This window comes from Delphinus delphis, chromosome 7, assembly GCF_949987515.2.
Source record: "Delphinus delphis chromosome 7, mDelDel1.2, whole genome shotgun sequence".
Lineage (NCBI taxonomy): Eukaryota > Metazoa > Chordata > Mammalia > Artiodactyla > Delphinidae > Delphinus > Delphinus delphis.
The window spans coordinates 9,201,178-9,225,471 of record NC_082689.1 but is presented as its reverse complement, the minus strand read 5'-3'; the positions used below and the strand labels follow the sequence as shown (position 1 = coordinate 9,225,471).

The 24,294-nt window shown below is 39.5% G+C and overlaps 1 protein-coding gene across 1 annotated transcript in view; it reads left to right on the top strand.

Annotated features, from left to right (window-relative positions):
• LOC132428316 (nuclear body protein SP140-like) overlaps positions 1 to 24,294 on the top strand; it is a 76,592-nt gene that overhangs the window by 49,155 nt on the left and 3,143 nt on the right. Inside the window, exons 14-21 of the mRNA XM_060015958.1 lie at positions 27 to 80; positions 10,127 to 10,192; positions 11,819 to 11,899; positions 14,960 to 15,034; positions 16,302 to 16,406; positions 18,293 to 18,435; positions 19,593 to 19,640; positions 21,952 to 21,996. Coding sequence (XP_059871941.1) covers positions 27 to 80; positions 10,127 to 10,192; positions 11,819 to 11,899; positions 14,960 to 15,034; positions 16,302 to 16,406; positions 18,293 to 18,435; positions 19,593 to 19,640; positions 21,952 to 21,996 — 617 coding nt within the window. The remainder of the gene's footprint in view (positions 1 to 26; positions 81 to 10,126; positions 10,193 to 11,818; positions 11,900 to 14,959; positions 15,035 to 16,301; positions 16,407 to 18,292; positions 18,436 to 19,592; positions 19,641 to 21,951; positions 21,997 to 24,294) is intronic.

Here is a 24,294-nt window from a genome sequence, read left to right as displayed (position 1 = left end):
GTTTCCTCACCACCTGTTTTTTCTAGATACTGTGGATCTTGGAAACAACTCTACTTTGGGAAAACCCAAGAGGAAAAGAAGTAAGAGTGTATACAATTTTACTTGCTTTTGGTATTAAAATGAGTTTTTTTTTTTTTAACATCTTTATTGGAGTATAATTGCTTTACAATGGTATGTTAGTTTCAGCTTCACAACAAAATGAATCAGTTATATATATACATATGTTCCCATATCTCTTCCCGCTTGCATCTCCCTCCCTCCCACCCTCCCTATCCCACCCCTCCAGGCGGTCACAAAGCACCGAGCTGATCTCCCTGTGCTATGCGGCTGCTTCCCACTAGCTATCTACCTTACGTTTGGTAGTGTATATATGTCCATGCCTCTTTATTGCTTTGTCACCGTTTACCCTTCCCCCTCCCCATAGCCTCAAGTCCATTCTCTAGTAAGTCTGTGTCTTTATTCCTGTTTCACCCCTAGGTTTTTCATGACATTTTTTTTTCTTAGATTCCATATATATGTGTTAGCATACGGTATTTGTCTCTCTCTTTCTGACTTACTTCACTCTGTATGACAGACTCTAGGTCTATCCACCTCATTACAAATAGCTCAATTTCGTCTCTTTTTATGGCTGAGTAATATTCCATTGTATATATGTGCCACATCTTCTTTATCCATTCATCCGATGATGGACACTTAGGTTGTTTCCATCTCTGGGCTATTGTAAATAGAGCTGCAATGAACATTTTGGTACATGACTCTTTTTGAATTATGGTTTTCTCAGGGTATATGCCCAGTAGTGGGATTGCTGGGTCATATGGTAGTTCTATTTGTAGCTTTTTAAGGAACCTCCATACTGTTCTCCACAGTGGCTGTATCAATTTACATTCCCACCAACAGTGTAAGAGGGTTCCCTTTTCTCCACACCCTCTCCAGCATTTATTGTTTCTAGATTTTTTGATGATGGCCATTCTGACTGGTGTGAGATGATATCTCATTGTAGTTTTGATTTGCATTTCTCTCATGATTAGTGATGTTGAGCATTCTTTCATGTGTTTGTTGGCACTCTGTATATCTTCTTTGGAGAAATGTCTATGTAGGTCTTCTGCCCATTTTTGGATTGGGTTGTTTGTTTTTTTGTTATTAAGCTGCATGAGCTGCTTATAAATTTTGGAGATCAATCCTTTGTCAGTTGCTTCATTTGCAAATATTTTCTCCCATTCTGAGGGTTGTCTTTTGGTCTTCTTTATGGTTTCCTTTGCTGCGCAAAAGCTTTTAAGTTTCATTAGGTCCCATTTGTTTACTCTTGTTTTTATTTCCATTTCTCTAGGAGGTGGGTCAAAAAGGACCTTGCTGTGATTTATGTCATAGAGTGTTCTGCCTATGTTTTCCTCTAAGAGTTTGATAGTTTCTGGCCTTACATTTAGGTCTTTTTTTAGGAACATGTGTTTGGAAATTAAAGGAAAGGGGATCCTTATTATATAGTGGCAGAAAGCTCAGTGAAATTCTATCCTGCAGTTAAGCAGAAAGCAGAATTTTCTGGATATATAGCTAAGGAGATTTCTAAGTACTATGATAAAGGTGTAGCTGGTTTCATGTTGCTGCTTAGAGTAAACTGTGAGAGGAAAGAGATAAGTCAAGGGAAGAACTGCTAAACAAAAGGAATAAGAACTTCATGATTTGGAAAATTCTTAGCCTATTCAGATTGCAAAAGATGCTCATATTAGGAGCGTCATTGTCAGGAAAATGTGCTCTGCAGTGACAACCCAGAGTGTGGCTGTATAACTTTTTGCTAATGCCCCAGAAGTAGTGAAAATTCAGGGTATTCAGTCATATAAAATGTTCTTTGAAGAGGTTAAGTTTGTGACCCATAGATACCTTCAACCATCTCAGCAGAAGTGAAAAATAGATATGTGAGTATACAGGAAAGATCTGTAGAAGAGACTGTTGTCTAATGGAGGAGATCCCCATGACATACATCAGAGATTGATAAGATTCTTGAAAACTTTATACCAACAGAAACAGAGATGTCCTTTTTCTAGTCCGTGGAACCTGTAATCTGTTGCTTCACCTGGTAAAAGAGACTTTGATGGTGTGATTAAGTTAAGGGTTTTGAGATGTGGAGGTTTTTCTAGATTATCTGGGTGGCCCCCATCAAATCACAGGGGTCCTTAAAATCAGAAAACCTTTCCTTCTATGGAGAGAGGATATGTGACTATAGAATAATGATCAGAGAGATACAATGTGGCTGGCTTTGAAGATGAAGGCAGGGAACAATGAGCCAAGAAATGTGGGCAGCCTTCAGAAGCTGGAAAAGGTAGAGAAATGAATTATCCCCTACGGCTTTCAGAAAGGAACAGAGCTCTCTGGATTCTTTGATTTTAGCTCAGTGAGACTTATATTTTTTCAAAAATTTTGTTGTTTTTAAAATTTTAAAATATATGCTCTTTGTAAATTTTGATTGATGTATATCTTTCTAGATTTTTCTATGCATGTATTAACACATGTATATCATATACTAACACATTATATCATAAATCTATTCTTACTGTTACATTTCCCTTAGTTTAAAGCAGTATATCATGCACAGACATTATAAACATTTAACATTTTGCCAAACTTAATTGTAAAAAGTTTCATTTCATTCTGCTTTAATTTGCATTGCTCTCATTTTTGTTGTGGTCAAGCACTTTTCATTTTTTATTGGTTGTTTGTGTTCCTTTTTCTAAAAATGGCTGATGAAAATAAATAAATAAATAAAAATGGCTGGCATGTAAGCCTTGCCCAGTATTGCTATCTTTTTTTTTTTAACCATGCTGAAGAAGCATCGGAATATATATATATATATATATATATATATATATATATATATATATAAAATTTTGCCTATGTATGTGGTTACTATTTTGTCTCATTTGATGTTATTCTCTTAGGCTTGTTTATAGCATATTTTGTTCTAGAGAAATTTGAAAATTTTATGTAGTAAGATCTATCAAGGTTTTCCTTTATGGCTTCTAGGTTTTGTTTATAATGTACAAAGATATTTTCCATCTCAAGATTTTTAAAATATTTATATTTGCTTCTAGAATATTTGAAGTACTTAGTGCTTTTAAATGCTTAAAGCTATTATTCACATAGGATTCACTTCTTTGTGTATGATGTGAGATAGTAATTACAAGGAATAACACCAACACTTTTTTTTAAATTGAAGTATAGTTGATGTACAATATTATATGTTACAGGTGTACAATATAGTGATTCAGTTTTTAAAGGTTATATTCCATTCATAGTTATTATAAAATATTTGCTATATTCCCCATGATGTACAATATATTCTTGTAGCTTGTTTTATACCTAATAGTTTGTACCTCTTAATTCCCATCCCTACATTTCCCCTCCCCTCTTCCTTCTCCCCACTAGTAACCACTAGTTTGTTCTCTATATATGTGTCTGCTTCTTTTTGTTATATTCGACTACTTTGTTGTGTTTTTTTAGGTTCCAAATATAAGTTATATAATACAGTATTTGCCTTTCTCTGTCTGACTTATTTCACTTAGCATAATTCCCCCAAATCCATCCATATTGCTGCAAATTCATTCTTTTTATGGCTGAGTAGTATTCCATAGTATATATATACACCACATCTTTTTCCATTCATCTGTTGATGGACACTTAGGTTCCTTCCATATCTTGGCAGCGTAAATAATGCTGCTGTGAATATTGGAATACATGTATCTTTTCAAATTAGTGTTTTTGTGTTCTATGGCTATATGCCCAGGAGTGGGATTGCTGGGCCATATGATAATTCTATTTTTAGTTTTTTTAGAAACCCCCAAACTTTTTTCCACAGTGGCTGCATCAACTTACATTCCCACCAACAGGGTAGGAGGGTTCCCTTTTCTCTACGTTCTTTCCAATTTTGCTGTTTGTATTCTTTTTGATGATAGTCATTCTGACAGATGTCTCATTGTGGTTTTGATTTTCATTTCCCTGATGATTAGCGATGTTGAACATTTTTTCATGTGCCTATGAACACCAACATTTTTTTCTTCATGATTTTAATGCCCTCTTGTGCCTTTTCCTGTATTCACAGATCTGTGTCTGACTCTACTCTGAAATGCTGGTCAGTTTATTTTATTTTTTTAAATAGAACTTTATTGGAATATAATTGCTTCACAATACCGTGTTATCAAGTCGGTTTAATTACAGTGCTTTAAAGTAAAATTTTCTATTCCTACTTGTTATACTTTATTTTAACAAAGAAAAAAAGTAAAAAAATATAATGAGAAGCAAGAGAAAAGGAGGTTTCAGAATTTCAGTAATTCTGGCTCCCTCACTGTGCATGAATTTTAGAATCAATCAAGATTTCCTCTTAATAGCTCCCCAACTGCACTGGAACTTTGAAAATACATTCAATTTGGAGATAAATTTGGGTAGAAATGAGGGTTTTACATGGAGAATGAACTACTCATTTATTCAGATCACATTTTACATTCTTCAACAAAGTTTTAGTTTTTTAAATAGATCTTGCACATTTTTACTTTCCTTGTCAGCTTTATTGAGCTATAATTTTCTATAATAGCACTCATCACTGTTAAGGTATGATTGGATGAGTTTTAACAAACTGACCTCGTCAATTCTTTAAAATTTGTTGAAAGTTCCTTTGCATCCTAATTTACGTCAGTATTTGTGAATGTTCTGTGCCACTTAAAAATAGTGTGCATTGAACTATTTCTTGGGATCTGGCTTCTCCCCATAAACAGTCTTTATCAAGCACAACTTTGTTGTTTGGTTCTTCTAAATCTTCTAAAGTAGCTTATATTCTTTCTATCAGGTTTCTATTTAGATGTGGTAAGTTCTCCCACATGGTTGTGTATTTGCCTCCTCACTACTCTGTTGTGTTACTTTAAATACTTTGAGGCTATTCATGACTGTATAACTTAGTGGATTTTTTCCTTTTATTATTATACAGTGTTCCTCTTTATCCCTATTAATGCTTTTGATCTTAAATCTCTTTTTCAGGGTGCTGATAGTGTTCCATGAACTTTTATGTTTTTGAGGGTTTTGACTCCCTTTGCATTAAGCCCTTTTTTGCAGCTTTGTTTTAGGCCTCATGTAACAACACTTAGCTTTTTCTAAACGTCTCTGATAATCCTCATCTTTTAATAGTTAAATTTTATTTGTTTACATTTATTCTGATTCCTAATATATGTGGACTTATAGATTCTATATCACTGTTCATCTTTATTTTTCTGTGTTTTTGTGTCCTTTCCTACTTTCAAATGGGCTGAGATAGAATTCTGTATTCTACCTTTTTTCCCTGCTGGTTTGGCGATTAGAGATAAATTTCTGTAATCTTTTGAACCATGCCCCAATCCCCAAAGACGATAAGGATCTTAGCATGGATTCACTACAGGTTGACCATCCATCTCTACCATTTAGCTATTGTTTAACATTTTATTTTCTTTTAATTACAATTTTGAAACTATTAATATTATGATTTTTGCAGTTGATATTTACTTAAATTAAAATTTTTAAAAATCATTTTATGTACTCATCATTGTTTCTTTTCTTTGATTTTGCTTTTTGTCTAGCTGAATTAAATCCTTTGGTTCTTTTATTGAGTGGTCTCTAAGTGGTAAATTTTTCAAGTGTTGTATGTGCAAATTTGTCTTTTTTTTGATAGACCCAAGGTTAAAATTTCTAGGTTGACTTTTATTTTTCATTAATAAAGTGTTTACTACATTGTCTTCTAGAATCTGTTTTGTGACTGACTGATGCAAATTCCTCTTTTATTGTGATTGTCATTTCTTGGTAAATAATCTGTCCTTTCTCTCTAAAAGCTCTTTCTCCAACACTGAATCATGGAAAATTTAAATTTAGAGAAAACTGGGGAGAATTTTACAGTAAACACCAGAATACTTTAACATAGTTTCACAATTAACATTGTACTATTCTTGCTTTATCAGATTTCTTTCCATCTATCCATTTCTCTATATATCCACTAACCCATCTTCAAGTTTGAAACATTTCAAAGTTGCAGACGTCAGTATACTTCTCCCCAAATACTTCAGCCATGTACATCATTAACTAGAGTTCAATACTTGTTTGCAAGATAAAGTTTATAATGAAATGTACAAATACTAAGTGTACCATTGATGAGTTTTAATAAATGTATTCTCCCATGTAATCCAAATCCTTATCAGGATACAGAACATGACCATCATCGTGGAAGCACTTATGCCCTTTCTGGTATATCCTTATCCCTCACTCATCAGTGGCAACCACTATTCTTATTTTTTTTTCATGATAACTTAATTTGGCTTGGTATAAAACTTTATATATGATTTTAGAGCATGTTCTCTTTTGGTGTAAGGTTTATTCCACTCAGCATAATGTTTTTGAGATTTATCCATATTGTTGAATATATCAGTAGTTTGTACCATTTTGTTACAAAATAGGTTATATTGTATGGACTATACCATATTTTGTGTATACTTTCTTCTATTTATTGACACCACAAGTGTTTCCAGTTTTGGGCTAATATGAAAAAGCTGCAATGAACATTCTTGTAGAAACTTTTCTGTGGCTCTATGCCTTTATACCTCTTGTATAAATTCCTATAAATGAAATTGCTGAGATATAGGCTAGGTGCATCAGTTTTTTTGTCTCCTTAAACCCACATAGGGGTTAGTAATATGGCACACACAAGCTGCCCAAGTTGAGGAACACCCCCAGTCTTAGAAGGGGGTTACTAGCAAACCTGCACAAAACTTATCCATGAGGGAGGCATTAGCTGGAATTTAAGAAAATTTTACTATTCTGGAATATTTCTAAGGAGGGAGACATTCTCCATTTTATATTGGTCATGAAACAAATCTGCCCTCTGACCTGGAAGGCGACACTATCTCTAGCTTCCAAAGCTGTTAGCTTTTCAAACATCCTTGAAAAGATACTCTCAGCCATGTGGAAATGCCACAGAACCACCCTCCCCCCCACCCAACAAATTCACATCACACATCAGATTCTGGCAAATTTCCCCATGAAGATACCGTTCCACCAGCCACCCTGATTAATCCAACCAATGTAGGCTAGGGCAAAGTCCATTCAATTTATTTCCTGCTGCATTTAATGAATTTCATAAACCATAAATGCCTTAGGTCTCTAATGACCACCCCTAAGGTGTAATTCTCCACATTTGCATGAGAGAGGCAGGTGAATGCCTGGCTTTCACACAAGAAGTACAATCCCAAGGGCACACATGGTGCCCCTGGAAGGGAAACATTTACAGTGGTTGAGGTCCCCTAATGGGACATACATCAGCCAGGGGGAAGGTGGACAGTATCTCCAGGGTGGGCCCCTGGCCAACTGTAAGCCTTAAAGTTCCCAGTTCTGTTCATTGCGTCTAGTCCTTGATTTGGAGGGCAGACACTTCCTGAGGACAGTCCATCTGATCTGTCCTCTTTGTCCATGACACCAACCAGATGGTGTTCATTCTTCACCCCCCACCATAGAATGGCTGAGAATGGGGGTGGGGGTGATGTCTGGAGGGACTCTGCATGGGATATGCAGACGCTGGGACCAGCTCCTTTTCTTGTACCTGGTGAAGAGTAGATTCCGCATCTTTGTAGTGGGAGAGCTGTACCAAGCATTTTCCTTCTGGAAGAAGGATTCAGAGAAGTTCTGAAAGATAGATATTATTAATGTACCTCCATCCCCTGTACCTTCTAGAGCTTATGGGATTCCCTCCTCAGATGCCTGGAGTTTTCTTCTTCCTTCACGGCTGCAAAATATGTGTATAACATTCCAGTGGCTGGGACTTCATATTTCTTTCCCAATCATTTCTTATTCCCACTCAGACCTTTCATTCAGAATAGTCAGATACAAGTGGGGCAAAGACACTTTCATAAAATAACCAGAATTAAATCTGAATCCCTTAGGCCCTCAAAGGCTGTGCCTTCCAGGCTGGTTGGGGAAAGAATGAGGCATCATTCCCAGGAATGTTCAAACAGAATCCTGGATTTTCAGAATTGGCCTGTGTAATACTATTAACCCCTCACCTCTTTTGTCCTGATCATTATCCAGGAAGGAGCTGATCCCTTTCTGGAGACAGCTGCCTTCAGTAACCAAAGAGCCTTACAGAGGTGTATGGACAGGAGATGAGGGTTGTGGGCCAGATAGTCAGTGCATTGTGAAGAGCTCTTTTGTTAAAGGGCACATCACTGTCAGACTGTAGTGGTCCGGGCAGCCAGGCTCAAGATACCCGTGACTTTCTAGGGTCACAATGGTACGGCCAGAGTCAGCTGGTCTGTAAGCAGAAGTATAGACCATGTTGCGGCACCGCCCAGAACCCCAAGAGCATCTTGAAGCCTGGTCAGGCAGGAGCAGGTAGAGGCAAAGCCCCTTGCAGTGTGGCTCCGCCCACGTGGGACAAATGGGCCAGCTTCTAGCAGGAGTCATGAGCCTGGCAATCAGCCATAACCCCTGCGTCAGAATCATGATGTCAGCCTCCGTCAGTAAAGACCAGGCACCTGGGCATTCCCATGAGGGGCCCAGACTGGTCAATCAGCACCACGGTTCATTTCCACAATCACTGCCCCATAGATCAGTGTCCCTACTCTGCCAGTCTGTAGTTTTCCACATGAACGACCAAGCATGTAGCTTATGTGCAAAAGCCCAGTCATCTGACTTCCGCCAACCAGAGGAGTGACCACATCGGCTTTGGTTCTGCCAAGCTGGCTCTGAGGCCAAACAGCCACAGTGGCCCAGTGGGCTTTGGCTGTCAGCTTAGCCAAGCATCAGTGCACCAGGCCCAGGCCTCTGGGGAATCTTGGTGAATTGAAGACCTCAGTGAGGCTGACATTTGCTTCAGGCTATGAAGTAGAATAGAAAGCCCAGGTGCCACTGGGGCAGTCGCTGCATTCTCTTTTTTTCTTTTCTTTTTAAATTGAATTAATTAATTTACAATATAGTATTAGTTTCAGGTGTACAGCAAAGTGATTCAGTTATATATTTTTTTCAGATTCTTTTCTATTATAGGTTATTACAAGATATTGAGTATAGTTCCCTGTGCTATACAGTGAATATAACTTGTTGTTTATCTATTTTGTATATAGTAGTAACTGTTAATCCCATACTCCTAGTTTGTCCCTCCGTACTCCTTTTCCCTCTGGTAACCATAAGTTTGTTTTCTATGTCTGTGAGTCTAGTTCTGTGTTGTAAATAATTCATTTGTATCATTTTTTTAGATTCCACATATAAGTGATATCACATGATACCTGTGTTTCTCTGACTTACTTCACTTAATATGATAATCTCTAGGTCCATCCATGTTGCTGCCACATGTCATTTTGTTCTTTTTCATGTATGAGTAATATTCCATTGTATAGATATACCACATCTTTATCTACTCATCTCCTGATGCACACTTAGGTTGCTTTCATGTCTTGACTACTGTAAACAGTGCTGCTATGAACCCTGGGGTGCATGTATCTTTTTGAATTAGAGTCTTCATCTTTTCCGAGTATATGCCCAGGAGTGGGGTTGCTGGATCATATGGTAGATCCAGCATTCTTGAATATAGCATTTCCATTTGAAGAGCAAGGCTTTTTGGCCCTTCCTGCCTTGTAAGTCAGCACTGAGCTACTTGCCCAGCACCAGTGGTCTTCGCACATTCACACATTTTCATATCACACATAAGAAAGCAAAACACAACACAAAATCCACTCTGTTTCCTTAAGTCCTCTGGGAATTTCAGGCACTATATTAAACATAAGTGAGAAGATTTGTGTTACAACTGCAAGAATACAGAGATTATTTAATGGCAGTTCTCCATATTAAAGTTGAGAATGCCTCCCAAATTCAGAACATTTGAATTTACATAAAAACACTTGAAAAGGGAACAAATTGATATTTGTTCAAGAGAAAGTCATCTCCTATAGTCTCCAAATCTACGCAGGGTAAAATATAGCTCAAAATCAACCTCACACTGCTACACTGGTAGTTAAGAAATTGGCCCCATTCTTGTGAACTAAGGTCTGAAAAAAATACTTGAAAACTACTGATATATAAGGCTTTGAGAATTATATTTACAGCTCTAAGTAATTAACTTTATTATGTTTTTTTTAAGAAAAAAAGAAAGGGCATTCCTGGTCAAGAGTAAAAATGAAACATCAGAGAAAAATACCTCAAAAAGGTAAGCAGCAAAGTGAAGTAGTCACACCTGTTCAGTTTATAAGGCACTGCTTATTGTCTTCTTGCAGCCTGCAGTCTCTTGAGGACAATAATAGTTTCCTAGCTACTGTGTCAGTCAGGATATAGGCCAAGACACTTTAATAAAGAAGCCCAAAAATACAGTGGCTTCAACAAAATGGTTTATATCTCACGTGTGTAATAGTCCAGAGCTAAATGCTAACAAGACACTGCCATCCTCAATATGTGGCTTCTTTCCTAGGTCAGGAAACATTGATTTGGAGAGATGTTCTAAAGGCTAAATGAATAAAGCAGACTGTATGTGTATGTGTGTGCATGTATGTGTGTGTTAAAGAAAATATATATATAAGCATTATTTGTTTTTATATCTCTATAAATCCTTATTTATACATATTTATCAATCTGTATATAGAGGGAGACATAGATATATAGGAAAATCAATGTCAGTACATCCATAAAAATATATGCAGTAGTTGAATTTGGTCATTGGAATATAGGTGATGTTTACATTTTTATTTGTGTTTTTTAAAGGTATGTGTATATACTCAAAATATTAAACATGTTCAACTATTGTAATGGAAAAGTGTCATTTAAACAGTAAAATATGCAAAAGAAAAGTCTGACAAGTTAATTGTGGCTATCTCCAGATGGTGATGTTTCATGCAATTTTTATTTTCTGAGTTTCCAATAACATGTATATATTACTTCTAATCAGACCCCTGAAATCTTGTTCATTTTAGTAGTGGTTTAAGGAACAACTTTTCTCTAGACAATGAGGGCTAGACTTCATTTTCCACATGATTTCCGATTTTGAATCACTAGATCTATACAAGATTTTAGAGTCCAATTAAAATTTATTAATTTTCACTAATCTATATATCTTACATTCTTGCCAATTTACATGGCTGCGCTATTAGTGAACGTGTATAATATTGTTCAGGAAGAGAGAAAAAAGTGGTTGCATCCATTTTAAGAATGCTTATTTTCAAAACACTAAATATTTGTATTTAATCATTATGACATTTTCATTTAGGTCTGTGTGTCCATACATAAATTCTAAACTACTTTTTTCCAAAGTATAATGAAATTTTGTATGTACTTTAAAAGTGGTCCCTCGTAAGTAGAGAATGCTCTGGACACCTGCTTGAGATCCCTTGCCATAACTTTCTTGTCTAGGTGTATAGTGCAGGGGGGGGTTCAGAATTCAAACCCATATTCCCTCACTTGCTTTTTTTTTTTTTTTTGATACTTCTGAATTGAACTCTTTTCAACACATGTTCAGAGGTAGATTGATACATTTCTTATGTATTTTTACAATTAGACAGCCATAAATTATGGTATTGTACTTTGTAATACACAGCTTCTAAAGCACTTTCAAAAAACTTTAACACTTGATGTTCTGTGATAATATAGAACAACAATAGTAGGTCTATGTTATGGAGGAAGAGACAGGGACAGAGGTTTGAGTGGATTTTCCTGGGTTTCTGGCTCGTAGTTGATGTTTTATTTCCACTATATTATACTCTCTCATAAAATTCCTCGCTTGCTTTTCGTTTCACATGTCAGCTGCTGTTTGCATAACTCTATCTTTTCCCCTGCCTACCCCTAGACAACAGCAACGCTGCTGGCCAACTGGCCTCGAGTGGAAAGAAGGTGAAAAGGCATCTGCAGGACCCTGCCAAAATCAGGAGTAAGATTGTTTGTGCCACTTCTATTTTGCCCTGGGGGTCAATAGAAATTTTGCTAAAGTTTTGAGGAACACAGATCTTCGTTAATTTTTTACTAGTCAAGCTTACCAGTCAAGTTGAGAGCCATGAAATCTTTAGAAAGCAACCCATTTGGAGCCAGGATTGTAAATTGTTTGCATTTATATCATAGCTCTTAACTGCCCAGGACCTAATTTTTTTTTCCTCTGAGTTTTATCTGTTTTTCATGAAAATTCCTTTACCTTATATTATTGGTTTATTAAAATGGCTAGTTTTTATAAATTGTAAACAGAAAGTAAGTTCATTCTCTCATTCCCCTTTCAAATCTACCTTCTAGGTGAGTTTTTCCTATCTTCGGCAGGTCATAGCATTTTTCTGTTCCCTTTTCACAGGAACAAGAGTCTTTTTCCAGTTATTGGGGTCCTTTCAGGCCTGGTATTAAAACTTAAGTATTTTCTCCAATTCAAAGCACCTCCCTGCCTTCCGCCTGAGCAAGCTTGGTCTGGAACACCTGCAGTGGAGAGGTGGCATAATCAGGGTCTTCTCTCATTCTCTCTTGTCTCTACTCCCACTCAAGAGCCGCTGGCTTGAGCCCATTCAGGATTGGGGAAGTGGATGAGAGAGGAGAGATAAGAGTGTGGAAGTGTCTTACTTGACAGGGACAGCTGTGAGATGACACTGGATAAGGAAAGTGCACAAACACTAGCTCTTTCCTCCACGAGATGCTTTCATTAACTCCGCAGTGAGGGAAGAGGCACCAACTTGACTTTTTTGGAAAGAAATGTAGCCTGGATATGAGTGAAGAGCTAGGGCCGCCGTGACCTGTTCCACTAATACTTTGGACGGTCGCATAGGTGGTTCGGTGCACTGCCTTTGGACGTAGGCTGTGAAGTAAGGTGACCAACTCGACCCGGTTTGCCCAGGACTTTCCAAGTTCTGCCACTGAAAGTCCTGCATCCTGGATACCCCTTAGTCCTGAACAGACTGGGGCAGTTGGTCACCCTTTTTGGCACTTAGTGAATTGTTCTCAACGGCTGGGACTTAGTTCTACTAAGATTTTGAGAAAACAGTATTAAATTTAAAATTGTCATATTTACTTCTAGTGGTTAATACTAAACATAACAATTTTTTTTAAAATAACCTTACATTGTAATCTGACTGCCATAGTATTTATTAGGGTTTATTATGGGGTTTCAGTGTTATTAAATGGGCACTAGAGCCTGGGGACACAGAAATAGTTAAATCCTGCCTTGCTCAGCCAATCTGTTTTGAAAGTAAAATACAATAGCGCTATATTATGAATTAGTGGGTTTTAAGCACCAAACCTCCTTTTACTAGAAGCTCCAAAGACTGGAATGGACTTCAATGTATTTCCTTTTTCTCCCTACAAATATTAGGCCTAACAGATTTGATGAAAGGTAAATCCAACATACCTACCACCCAGGAAAGATATAACCAGAAGCAACAGATAGAGACAGAGAGCAAGAAAGAACTCTGCATTTGCTGGCCTGTCCAAGGTTGTAATCAGAGCTTTAGTGCCAAGCCAAACTGGAATATGGGAGAGGCAAGGAAGAGATGTCTGGATCTCTTCTCACTGGGCTGTGAGCATGGACCTTTAGAAGAGGAGAGAGGAATGAGAAAGAGAACCAGAAATATCCTGGTCTTCTAGAGTATTCCACCACTTTGGCATCTTGGGTGAGAGAGGAGGTGCGGAGAGCCTCAGAAAGCCATACCTGGCTGGGTGACCTGCTATTGCCTAGTGAACCCACCTTACAGAGGGAGAAAGTGAGAGGGAGTCAAAAGATTAACCTGCCTCTTTAAGAACTGCAATTCTGTCTTGTTAGTGGTTCTCCTTAGCCCACGGCTATACTATCCAAGTCTTCTACTTTCTTACGTTTAGACATTTCTTTAAGTTTTAAGATTTCTTAAACTTAAGATTTCTTAAGTTTAGAAATCTCTGTAGGCCTCTTGTCTTGAGAGTCTATTATCTTGTTAAATAACAACAGGGTGACAACTTGCAAAGTTGTGACTTGTTTGATCTTCTGATAAGGTCTAGTCATCAACATTTGTCCCATGAGGCCATTTTGATCTTGAGGAAATGAAAACCCTCTCAGTAACTGCTTAGTCTAAAGACCAGAAGATGGGATTATTTTTCCAACCAATGCGTCCATTTTGGGTTTGACTGAAGGAAAGAGCCTTTTTACTTTGCTGGTCTGATATATGCTCATAATCTGCTTGGAGTTTGCAGCAGTTAGGAAGGAGTAGTCTGGAAAATATTTCTTCCTGGGGTCTGTATTACCCCACTCAGCACCATCAGATGGTGGCCATTTGATGGTAGGCATTGAACACAGAAAACAGGAAATGAACTTATCTTCCTACCTTAGAATATGAAACACATGTGAATGATAGCAAACATACTGAGATGCTTGTCCACCGTCAATTAACTTGTAAATGGCAGAACAGCCTCTGCTGCAACGTCTACTGAGTCAGTCCTTAATTACTATTTGAAATCAAGGTTTTGGAGGACTCAGTCCTACCCATTCTCTTGATTAGACTTCTTGTTAGTTTCTTCGATTCTAATATCTTTGTCTAAACCCAGGTGGACAAAACTCTTGGTCACATTACTAAAACTGTCAACACAAATGTACAAATAACTTCATTCTAGGTGATGTGCAGGACATGTGTCTCACCTGTGAAGCCCACCATAGGGTTTCCCTTAACTCACTTCCTTTAATTGTACATTAGTAGATGTACAATTGCCATCTATTAAGCACTCAACACATGGCTGCTTGAGACATAAATAAAATGCTGGTTTCTATTATTTGTTTGTTTTACTAATGTGGGACAATGAAAAGTAAAATATAAGATGAGTCTAAGATTTGCCATCTAATTCTTCGTGCTTAAGGACTAGGCATTATATATTTTTCTTTGTGCGTTAGACAGGCTTATGGGAAGTTACATTTCAATGGAAATTCTGTAAAGCACTAATATACACAGTGCAACTGCATGTCTGTGACTGTGATTCTATTTTTCTATTTTCTCAGGGAGAAGGAGAGGCAGAGGGAGACTCCACTTAACTCATAGTGACAGAGCCCCACAGAAAAAAGTTAAGTCAAGAGGTAAAGAAGAAAAGGGGAATACACTCTCAATAATTATGCAGCTAATTTCCTGTGCTTTACTCTGTGTTTTTACTGATAAATCCATTTCCCTAATTGCTTTATGTAGCTTTACTAACTGTTGGAAAACATCTATGATTTGGTCCATTTTCCAAATGTGTATGAAAGAAAAAGAAGATAATTCCACAAACAAGTAACTTGGTGACAGATCTAAACCAGACCCAATGGGTCCAGGGGCTACCACAGTGATGCTGTCTTCACTGAACTGAAATAGTCTGGAAATAGTCTGCTTTCATATAAAGGGCACATATACAACCCACATATTATTTAGCAGACCCTTTCCCTGCTGCACAGAGAGTCAGAGATTGCACACCATGGGTGGCCTGGAGTGGTAGTCAGAAGTCTGTCATTCTCTTCTTCTGACTGTGTGGGCTTGGACCTGTCACTTGACAGCTTTTGCTTCAATTTCTTCATCTGTAAAGCAAGAGAGTGAATTAGGCCCACACCATCCTTCTCAGTTCATCCCAGTTCTACTAGCCTACTACCTCAAAACTGGACCATGGACAGCTCCCCCTCTTCCCATCATAGCTCTAAAACGTTGGCTGGAGGGTCAGCATCAGTTACACATCCTCCTTGAGCTAGTTTGAAGACCTTTCACCCCTGCTGCTGTGGAATCAGGTCTCTAGCAGCCCTCCCCACCATGCAACTTGCAGATTATCCTAGAGCTTCCTGAACTCCTCTTTCAGCTAAGGAGAAAGCCAATGTGAGGGAGAAGTGAAGCAAAGCAGAGAACACAAAGAGAAGACAGACGTCACCTCCATTAGGTTCCCCCATCATTACTCTCTCTCTCTGCTCACTAACCAGCGCTCAAATAGAGAGATGCAAGTACAGTCTCTCACTTTGTTCCAGCTACCTAACTGCAGTGAAATAGTATAACTGGAGGTTCCCTTCAGAACATGATGCAGCTGTATGTTTCATTGTCACGTAAGAATCAGTGGGGCTGACTGGACTGGGAGCTAAGACAGTTTTACTGAAGCCCCATTTCTCTGTTAACACATTCTGTTTTGTGTGAGATTTGAGGGATGAGGTAGAGGTAGACATTCTGTAGTTATGTATCAAAAATGCCACTTGGAAGAAAGACTTTGACTCTAGAGATTTGTGGAATAAAGCTTTCCAAGTTCCTCCATACCTTTATAGGAACAAACTCAGCATGGGAGAAGCAGTACGTGCGCAATTGAAAATGAGACAATGAAGGAATCTTCTCTTTCAGGGCGAAGAAAACGCAGATATCAAAAAGTGGATTTTCACTCTCAGATACTTCCTGTGACCTGTGGTAAGGTGAAGGGGATGTTACATAAGAAGAAATTGAAAGAAGGTGGGTTTTATGGTCTATTTGCAATTCCTATCTGAAGGGATCACGAGAAGTAATGGAATTATCCATGTGAATTACACATAGTTGAAGGAATTGGGACAATGGTTTGGCTTGAGAGGAGGAAGGGATCCCTAAGTTGCTATTTTCACACTTTAAGAAATCATACATTTTAGGTGCTTACTCCCACGTGAAAGTGTCCATGGGGAGGCCAAAGCAGAAATAAAGCAGAAATAAAGGAAGAGGCCCTCAGCCTCCAACTTCATATCCTCTCTCCCTCTGGACGATTTTCACCAGGGCAGGTGCTTGATGTAGTAAGGATAGAACAGAATTCAGAATCAGACAACCTGAGTCCCAGCCTCAGCTATGCCGAGAGGGACTGATTCAGCCGAGTAGAGAATGGGACCTTTCTGACCCTGAAATTCTTTATCTAAAAAAGAAATCATTAAAAACCTGCTTCATGGTGTAGCTGCGAGGAATTAATGTACGTAATTGAGGTAAAGTATTTAAACAGCTTAACCGAGATACAATTCACCACTGAGAGTGTACCAGTCAATGTTGAGTTTTATTTGTATATTCACAAGATGGTACAGCCATCACCACAATCTAATTTTAGAATATTTTTGTCAGAATATTTTTTTGCTAAAGGAAACTCCATGTCTATTAGCAATCAATGCCCATTCCCACCTAACCCCACTCCACCACCCAGCCCTAAACTGGGCTATTTTCTCTCCACTAATCTATTTTCTGCTCCATAAATTGGCCTATTCTAGGTATTTCATTTAAATGGAATCATATAATATGTGCCCTCTTGGGACTGGCTGTCTCACTTAAGATTATGTTTTCAAGATTCATCCATATAATAGTATGTATTAGTACTTCATTCCTTCTTATTGCCCAATAATATAATATTCCATGGTATGTATATACCATATTTTGTTTATCTTTTCATCAGTTTGGATTGTTTCCACTCTTTCACTATTATGAATAATGCTGTTTTGAACATTCATGTACAAGTTTTTGTGTGAACAGATGTTTTTAATTCTTTTGGGTATATACCTAGGAGTGGAATTGCTAGTTCATATGATGATTCCATGTTTAACCTACTGAGGAAACACCAAAATGTTTTCCACAGTGGCTGTACTGTTTTATATTCCCACCAACAGTGTATGGGGGCTCCCATTTCTCTACTTCCTTGCCAACACTTGTTATTGTCTGACTTTTCTATGATGGCCATGTTAGTGGGTGTGAAATGGTATCTCATTGTGGGTTTGACTTGCATTTCTCTAATGACTAGTGATGTTAAGCATATGATTATCTTTTATACATAACTTAAATTTTCCACTGGATAACATTTCACAATTATTTTTAATATCAGCTATCCATGATTTCAGGGATGGGAAAATCTCTGCTCAATAATGCCATTAAACTGGATGAAAAGTGTAATAAAGGGCACAGATGCTGCTGTGGTGCCATTCTGAGCCGCAGAGCCCCCATTGGAGATCTTAGTCCCAACCCGAGGTTCCCCAAAGTCCATAGGAGATTCTGACTTGTTCTCTATCCCTAGCAAATTGAAATGGTCTCACTCTTCAAAATCACTTCCTTTTCCTTCATAGGTGATTTTGACATACTTTTAAAAGGTTGATTTTGATGGTAATTATCATTTTGTTGTTGTTGTTGCACATTGGTTAAAGAAATGTTGCCGCAAAGCAGTAAATATCCTTTGAGGGGACTTAAAGGCTAGGTTTGGGGATTCTGAAGCCTGAAAGGGGAGGCTAGACTCTCCTGTTTTAGATCTTGAGACCAAATTGGGTAGGTCCAGATCCAGTGTGTTGGGAGCCCACCATCTGAAAACAAAGAGGGCTAAAGATTAACTTACCCTGGTCTTACAGGAGTTTGGGTGAAGTGTATACAGAGTGAGGATGGAGACTGGTTCACCCCCAGGGAATTTGAAATCAGAGGAGGCCACGAAAGATCCAAGAACTGGAAGATAAGTGTTCGCTGCGGTGGGAGGCCCCTACGTTGGCTGATCGAGGTATTCCAGTGACAGGGATGGGAGACGTGACTTTCCTTGCTGTGCCCCAAGAATAAGGTCACTATTTGCTCACCAAATATTTGTTATGGCTAAAGCCCAGATGAGTTATAGCTAAAGCCCAGATGCCTCTGAGTTTATCCTCTCACCTGGGGAGAGGTGTTCCACATTCCTAACCTCAGTACAATGCAGCGCATCACTGTTGTAAAAGGGGCTCCATCAGGATGGATGCAGGAGCTTGGAGGAAGGAAAGGTCATTCTGACCCAAGTGCATGCAGACAGCTTTATGCACTGAAAGAAGAAGACAGTTTACAATCAACCAAGTAGGAAGAAGTTACTCCAGACAAAGAATGGCACGAAAACCAGAACCATGGTTGAGGTAGACATATTGTATGTGATAAGGCATAACCCATCAACTGGAGCTGTTTGTGGAGGGATTTAATGCCAGGCTAATATGTTTAAACTCACAATATAGATACTGCAAAATCAGTGAAGTCTTCTGAGGTGTGAAATGACATATTTAAAATAGTGTTTTAGGTGGCCATGGGGCCTTGAAATGACTTCAGTGTCTTTCAGCCGAAGAAACCTACACTCAACATGCAATGCTCAGCTCCAATGCCATTTTCCCCTGACTATTCCCTGCCTGACCTGACCCTGACCATCCCTTCCCTAGGCTTCTTGAGCCCATTACTAAGGCCTTTCTTATACGGTTTTATTCTCATCCTTCCATGCATCCCCTTTTTCTCTCTAGACCCCTCTTGGGTTTGTCCATCTTTGTGTGCCCAAGATTGGCCAGAATGTCTGGCACCAAATAGGCATGGGATAAGTGTGTGTTGATTGACTAGCCCTGGTAGAGGGACCAAGCTTGAGTGACACTGGTGGAAATGGAGAGGAGGTGAGAGGTGTCAAAGAGATTATGAAGGAAAACCTCTTAAAGTTAGGAAAAAAGCACAGGAGGAAAAAAGAGTTCTAAAGATGATTTTTAAGCAACCACTGATTGTATTCTAGAATAAGTACAAGTGAGGAGAGCGAGATGATTTCTCATTTAGACACCTTGGCTTTGGGCTGACAGTGGGACATCCCAGGAGAAATATTTGGGAGGAGGTTCGAAATGCGAGACTCACAGGCCAACCATATACTTAGATCCTTTTATCTTTCAGAAAAGATGTCTCCATAACCCTCCAAGGAAATATGGCAGGATGAGAAAGGTGATTATTGCATAACTTTCTACAAGTTCTCATTACATAACTGATTTTTCATGCACTGTGTATTATTCTGTGGTTTCTCAACTGGGTAATTATTATTAAACTTCCTCCAACACCCCACTCCCACCTTGTAAAAACTTGCGGTATGCACCTTCAATGTTGCTACTTTGAACACTATGTTGTATATTTGGCAAGATCTTCTTTGAATGGTAAACCATTTGAAATGGAGGTGATAAGGAACCACCAAAATAGACCTCATGGGTGTGCTTTAGCTATAGATGCAGATGTAAGGGTGTCAAAGTTGTGAAAGAAGACATGATGCTGGAATACATAAAAATATATCATAATAAGGTGATAGGGTCATCTTCAACTCAAACCCAGATTTTTAAAATCATGGTACTATTTCCTAACTTTAATGAAATCTGATGGAGCAAAAGTTTATTCACAGTCTAAGTATAGGAGGGGCTGACCCGGAAAATTGTTTACTCTGATGCCACTCTTTCAGCTCCTCAAGGGGGTGCTGTGCAGACCTCCCTTCTATCTATGAAAGTGATTCCTTCTTCTCTGGAGGCAACAAACAAATATGTATGGTGCAGTGTAGATTCAGGACATGGTGATGGTTTTTCCAGGGCTGGGTATGAATGAGAACTTGAGAAGAAGGAGGAGGTGAGAGGTGCCATTCTTATACACTTCATGTAGAAACGGCCATTCAAGACATTCACAGATTTCTAAGACAGGTCAGACGTAGCTGGCCAATGGGACTTCATGTTCCACTGGGAATGTGAGGTCCAGGCCTTTACATTATCTGATGTTCTGGACAGTTTGAACTCTAAGTCCTTGGGACATTTCACCCACTGGATTTCCTAAAGGGAAACTATCATATTATTTGCACTACTTAGTGAGTATATTAAAGACCGGCATCTGTACCATTCCCCAGGTGCCAAGAGTTACTCAGTTAGATTACCCACACAAGCTGACAATGTCCTACCAACAGATTCTACCCTTATTTGTGGGTGCAGCACTTTTTAGCAACAACCTGCAGTTACCTCTATATTTTGCATCTCCCTGTGAGCGAGAACAGAAGCTCCCCAAGTGGCGGATCTCAGGACCCATTACTACCTCCATGGGTCCTCTGTGCCTCTCAGAACGTCTCTTGCCCCTTGGCTTCTGGAATCTTCAGTGTCACTCTCAGCGCCACATGACAGCTTCCTGGCTCCTCACAAAGGTCTCTAACACCTTTTGATGACAGCTGCTGTGTTGTAAAATAATCTGATACACACCTTTAGAACAATCTTTTTATTGTAGGCTAATATTTGCTTAGGAGATAGCAAGTGATCTGTTCCTAAGTGAAATGATACTCGTTTATTCACTTATCCAACATACAATGATTGAGTGCACACTAAATGCCCAATGGTCATTAGAAGATTGAAACAATATCTCTGACCTCAAGGATTGTTTCAACTTCATTGTCTAACATGGAAGAATAACTAATGGGGATGGGTGGTGAACTTCAGGCCACACAGAAACGTGGGCAGTGACATGGACACCTCTCAGATCACTGTCCCATGGATCACACTTTTCCATGACCACTCTGCCCTGGGCTGCAGATAAAAGCTGAGGCTGCCTGTGTCCCAGAGGGAAGGAGGTCAGGTCATTCTACTGAATATTGGAACGCAATGGCAATGTAAAGTTAGTGGGTGGTAGTCAGTTACCTCTGAAGAGTCAGCTAGCTGACTTTTTGGGATTCAGAGGGAGGGAAGAGGAGGGTGACCTTCTGGAAGAAGAGTTGCAACCCTGGGAAACTTGGGCACATTTTATCTTTGGGGCTGTGCCCTGGGAGACCTGTGATAGGTGGTGACATTCTTCTCTGGGACACTTGCATGGATGCCAGGCCTCTGGGCCCTGTGGTCACTGGAGCTGTTGACGATGAGTCCTCAGCCTGATACTCTCCCTGCAGCTCCTCCAGTTGGGATGACATTTTCTAATATAGAGAAAAATGCCTAAGGGCCTCTCAAAGCAAGAAAACCAGCAGAGTTTCTCCCACTCCATCTGTGGGAACCAGGGCCAGACTCCCTGCATGGCTTCACAAAACCCCACTTTGCATCTGAGAGCCAGGGAATAGAACTTGCATTGGGCCAAACAGTGGTACTTTGGTACTTTTTATTTTCCAAGTAGATATGTGTATCCATAAAAACAGGTATGAAGTAATGGGTAAACCGTGTCTTGAATCCCTCAACAGATTGCTGTTTAAATAAGTGACGGATGCATACATCACATTCAATATTGTCCTTTAATCTTTCTCTCTTTTATGCAGAAAAGAGTACCGAAGTCTCATGACAGTACTTTAGATGACCTTTGTGTAAGTACTAACGCCCGCCTGTGACCCCAGGATAACGCGGGCCTTTTCCCTCGGCACATTCTCTGAGTCATCACTGCATTTCCCTGAAGCACACTCACACTCAGGTGCAGCATGTTGCTATGTGTGATGAGCAGGGAACAGCAGATGCGTCACCCACATCAGGTACATGGTTCTGGCGTTGGGTGTCTCAGCCTGAAAGCACCCTTCCATTTGTTCAGTGGAAACCTTCCCATTTCCTCATTTCCCCCGAAAGTGAGTCTGGGAGGCAGAGCTTGAGACCACCGGGGTCTCTAGAGCCTGGGCTTGAAGTAGTAATGGGTGCGGCTGGCCTGCAGATGAAGGATAAGGAGGAAATTTGAGGAGAAAACAGCAATTTAAAGAAGGCAATAAGGAAGGAAAGGAAAATCCCAAACATCTATTCCAAGGTACAGGTAGAGCTAGATGGTTTTAAGTGTCAATCAGAAGGAACAGGCCAGGCCAACCTGGCAAGTTAAGGTGTGAACCCCGTTGTGAGTCCTGCAGAGAAATGCACTCAGGGCTAGTGGGTTCTTCACGGAAGCCCCGTATCCAATCTCGAGGGAGCCATCATGGTGCTGAGCTGGTCACCACATAGCAAATCACAGGGCATTTTTACTCAAACTGGTACCATACGGCTGGATGCTTTAAGGTCTGCTAAAATTATGGATGACTCCACTCTCTAAGTTGAATCATATTTTGATTCCCTTCATTGCAACAAGATGGACATTTTAAGCAGAGTCACCTTTGCACAACTCCAGGGGGAAGCACTCACATGGGTTAGTATGCAGTAATACTGATACACAACGTCCAAAAGAGGAGGGATAGTCCAGTAGTTTTACTTATAGTTTACCTCCAAAGCAATCCCCCCAACAATATTTAGATCTTATCCACACTCTTTCTGACCCTTGGACAAATGAAGGATTCTTTAGTCATCTAAACAGTGCTGGAGTCCAGTGTTTGTGTGGCTTGTTTGGGATGGATATAGACACACAGGGTCAGGTCTCACAGCCCACGGCCAAGAGTCCATGGGGAGGAGATGGCACCTGTTCCAGCAAGAGTGCCCTCATTGCTGTTAATAGTCTTTCCTGGGACCTGGTATTGCAGAGCAATTCAGGCCTATAATATCCCCTTTGCTCAGGGTAAGTCTCAACTTAGGCTGAAACTAAGACCTTTGGAAAATAGTATTGCCTGGATCCCACCCTAGAGGAAATTCTGTTCATCAGTCTAGGCTATGACTTGGACATTGGCATTGTTTAAAACTCCCCAGATGATTCTGATACACAAAATTACCCATTCCATGAATTAAAGAAGAACGCCAATGGATCTGCCCTACCCAGACAAATTGATTCAGAATTTCTGGCATAGGGACCAGGGCATTAGTATTTTATATACTCTGCCCTGAAAGTTCTAATGTGCAGCTGGACTAAGAAACAAAGAGCTAGATAAATCTGCTAAAAAATACACAAATGTGAGGTTCTTAGACATTGGTTATATTTGTTATTCCTTGTTCTTCTTGGAAGAGGGTCATCACTTTCTAGAGAACGATGATGGTAATCTGTCAGTTCCTACACTGATGAGAAAAAACATGGCCCCGTGACTCCATGTCAGAGCAGTCTCAGTCTCCAATTGGGGGGTGTCCTTGAGGATCCCCAGAACATTGAATGGGAGCTTTTTGGCAAAATGGTCCTTGGAGCTAGCACTTCCTCATATATGACCATTTCAAAAGCAAAAGAAATGGGGGCTTCCCTGGTGGCGCAGTGGTTGAGAGTCCACCTGCCGGTGCAGGGGACATGGGTTCTTGACCCGGTCCGGGAAGATCCCACATGCCACAGAGTGGCTGGGCCCGTGAGCCATGGCCGCAGAGCCTGCATGTCCGGAGCCTGTGCTCCGCAACGGGAGAGGCCACAACAGTGAGAGGCCCGCATACCGAAAAAAAAAAAAAAAAGAAAAAGGAATGGCCAGAATCCCAATTCACCCAACACGAGTAGTTTCACGCAAAAGCCCAGAACAAGACTCAAAATAATTGTTAAAATAATCTTGTATTACTTTCCACACTAAGTTTAATCCACCTTATTAAATTCTAAATATATCACCCTTCAAGGAGTCAGTTTAGTTATTGTGGTGTAGACAAATGCATTTAACACTTTATTTCAGGAACTTATTTTATCTGCAAGGTAATAAAGTTATTCAGATTCCTAAAAAATTGTCTTGTTTTGTTGCTAGCCTTTCAGTGTTAGAGTCTCTGTTTTTTTTTTTTCTTAATTAATTTATTTATTTTTG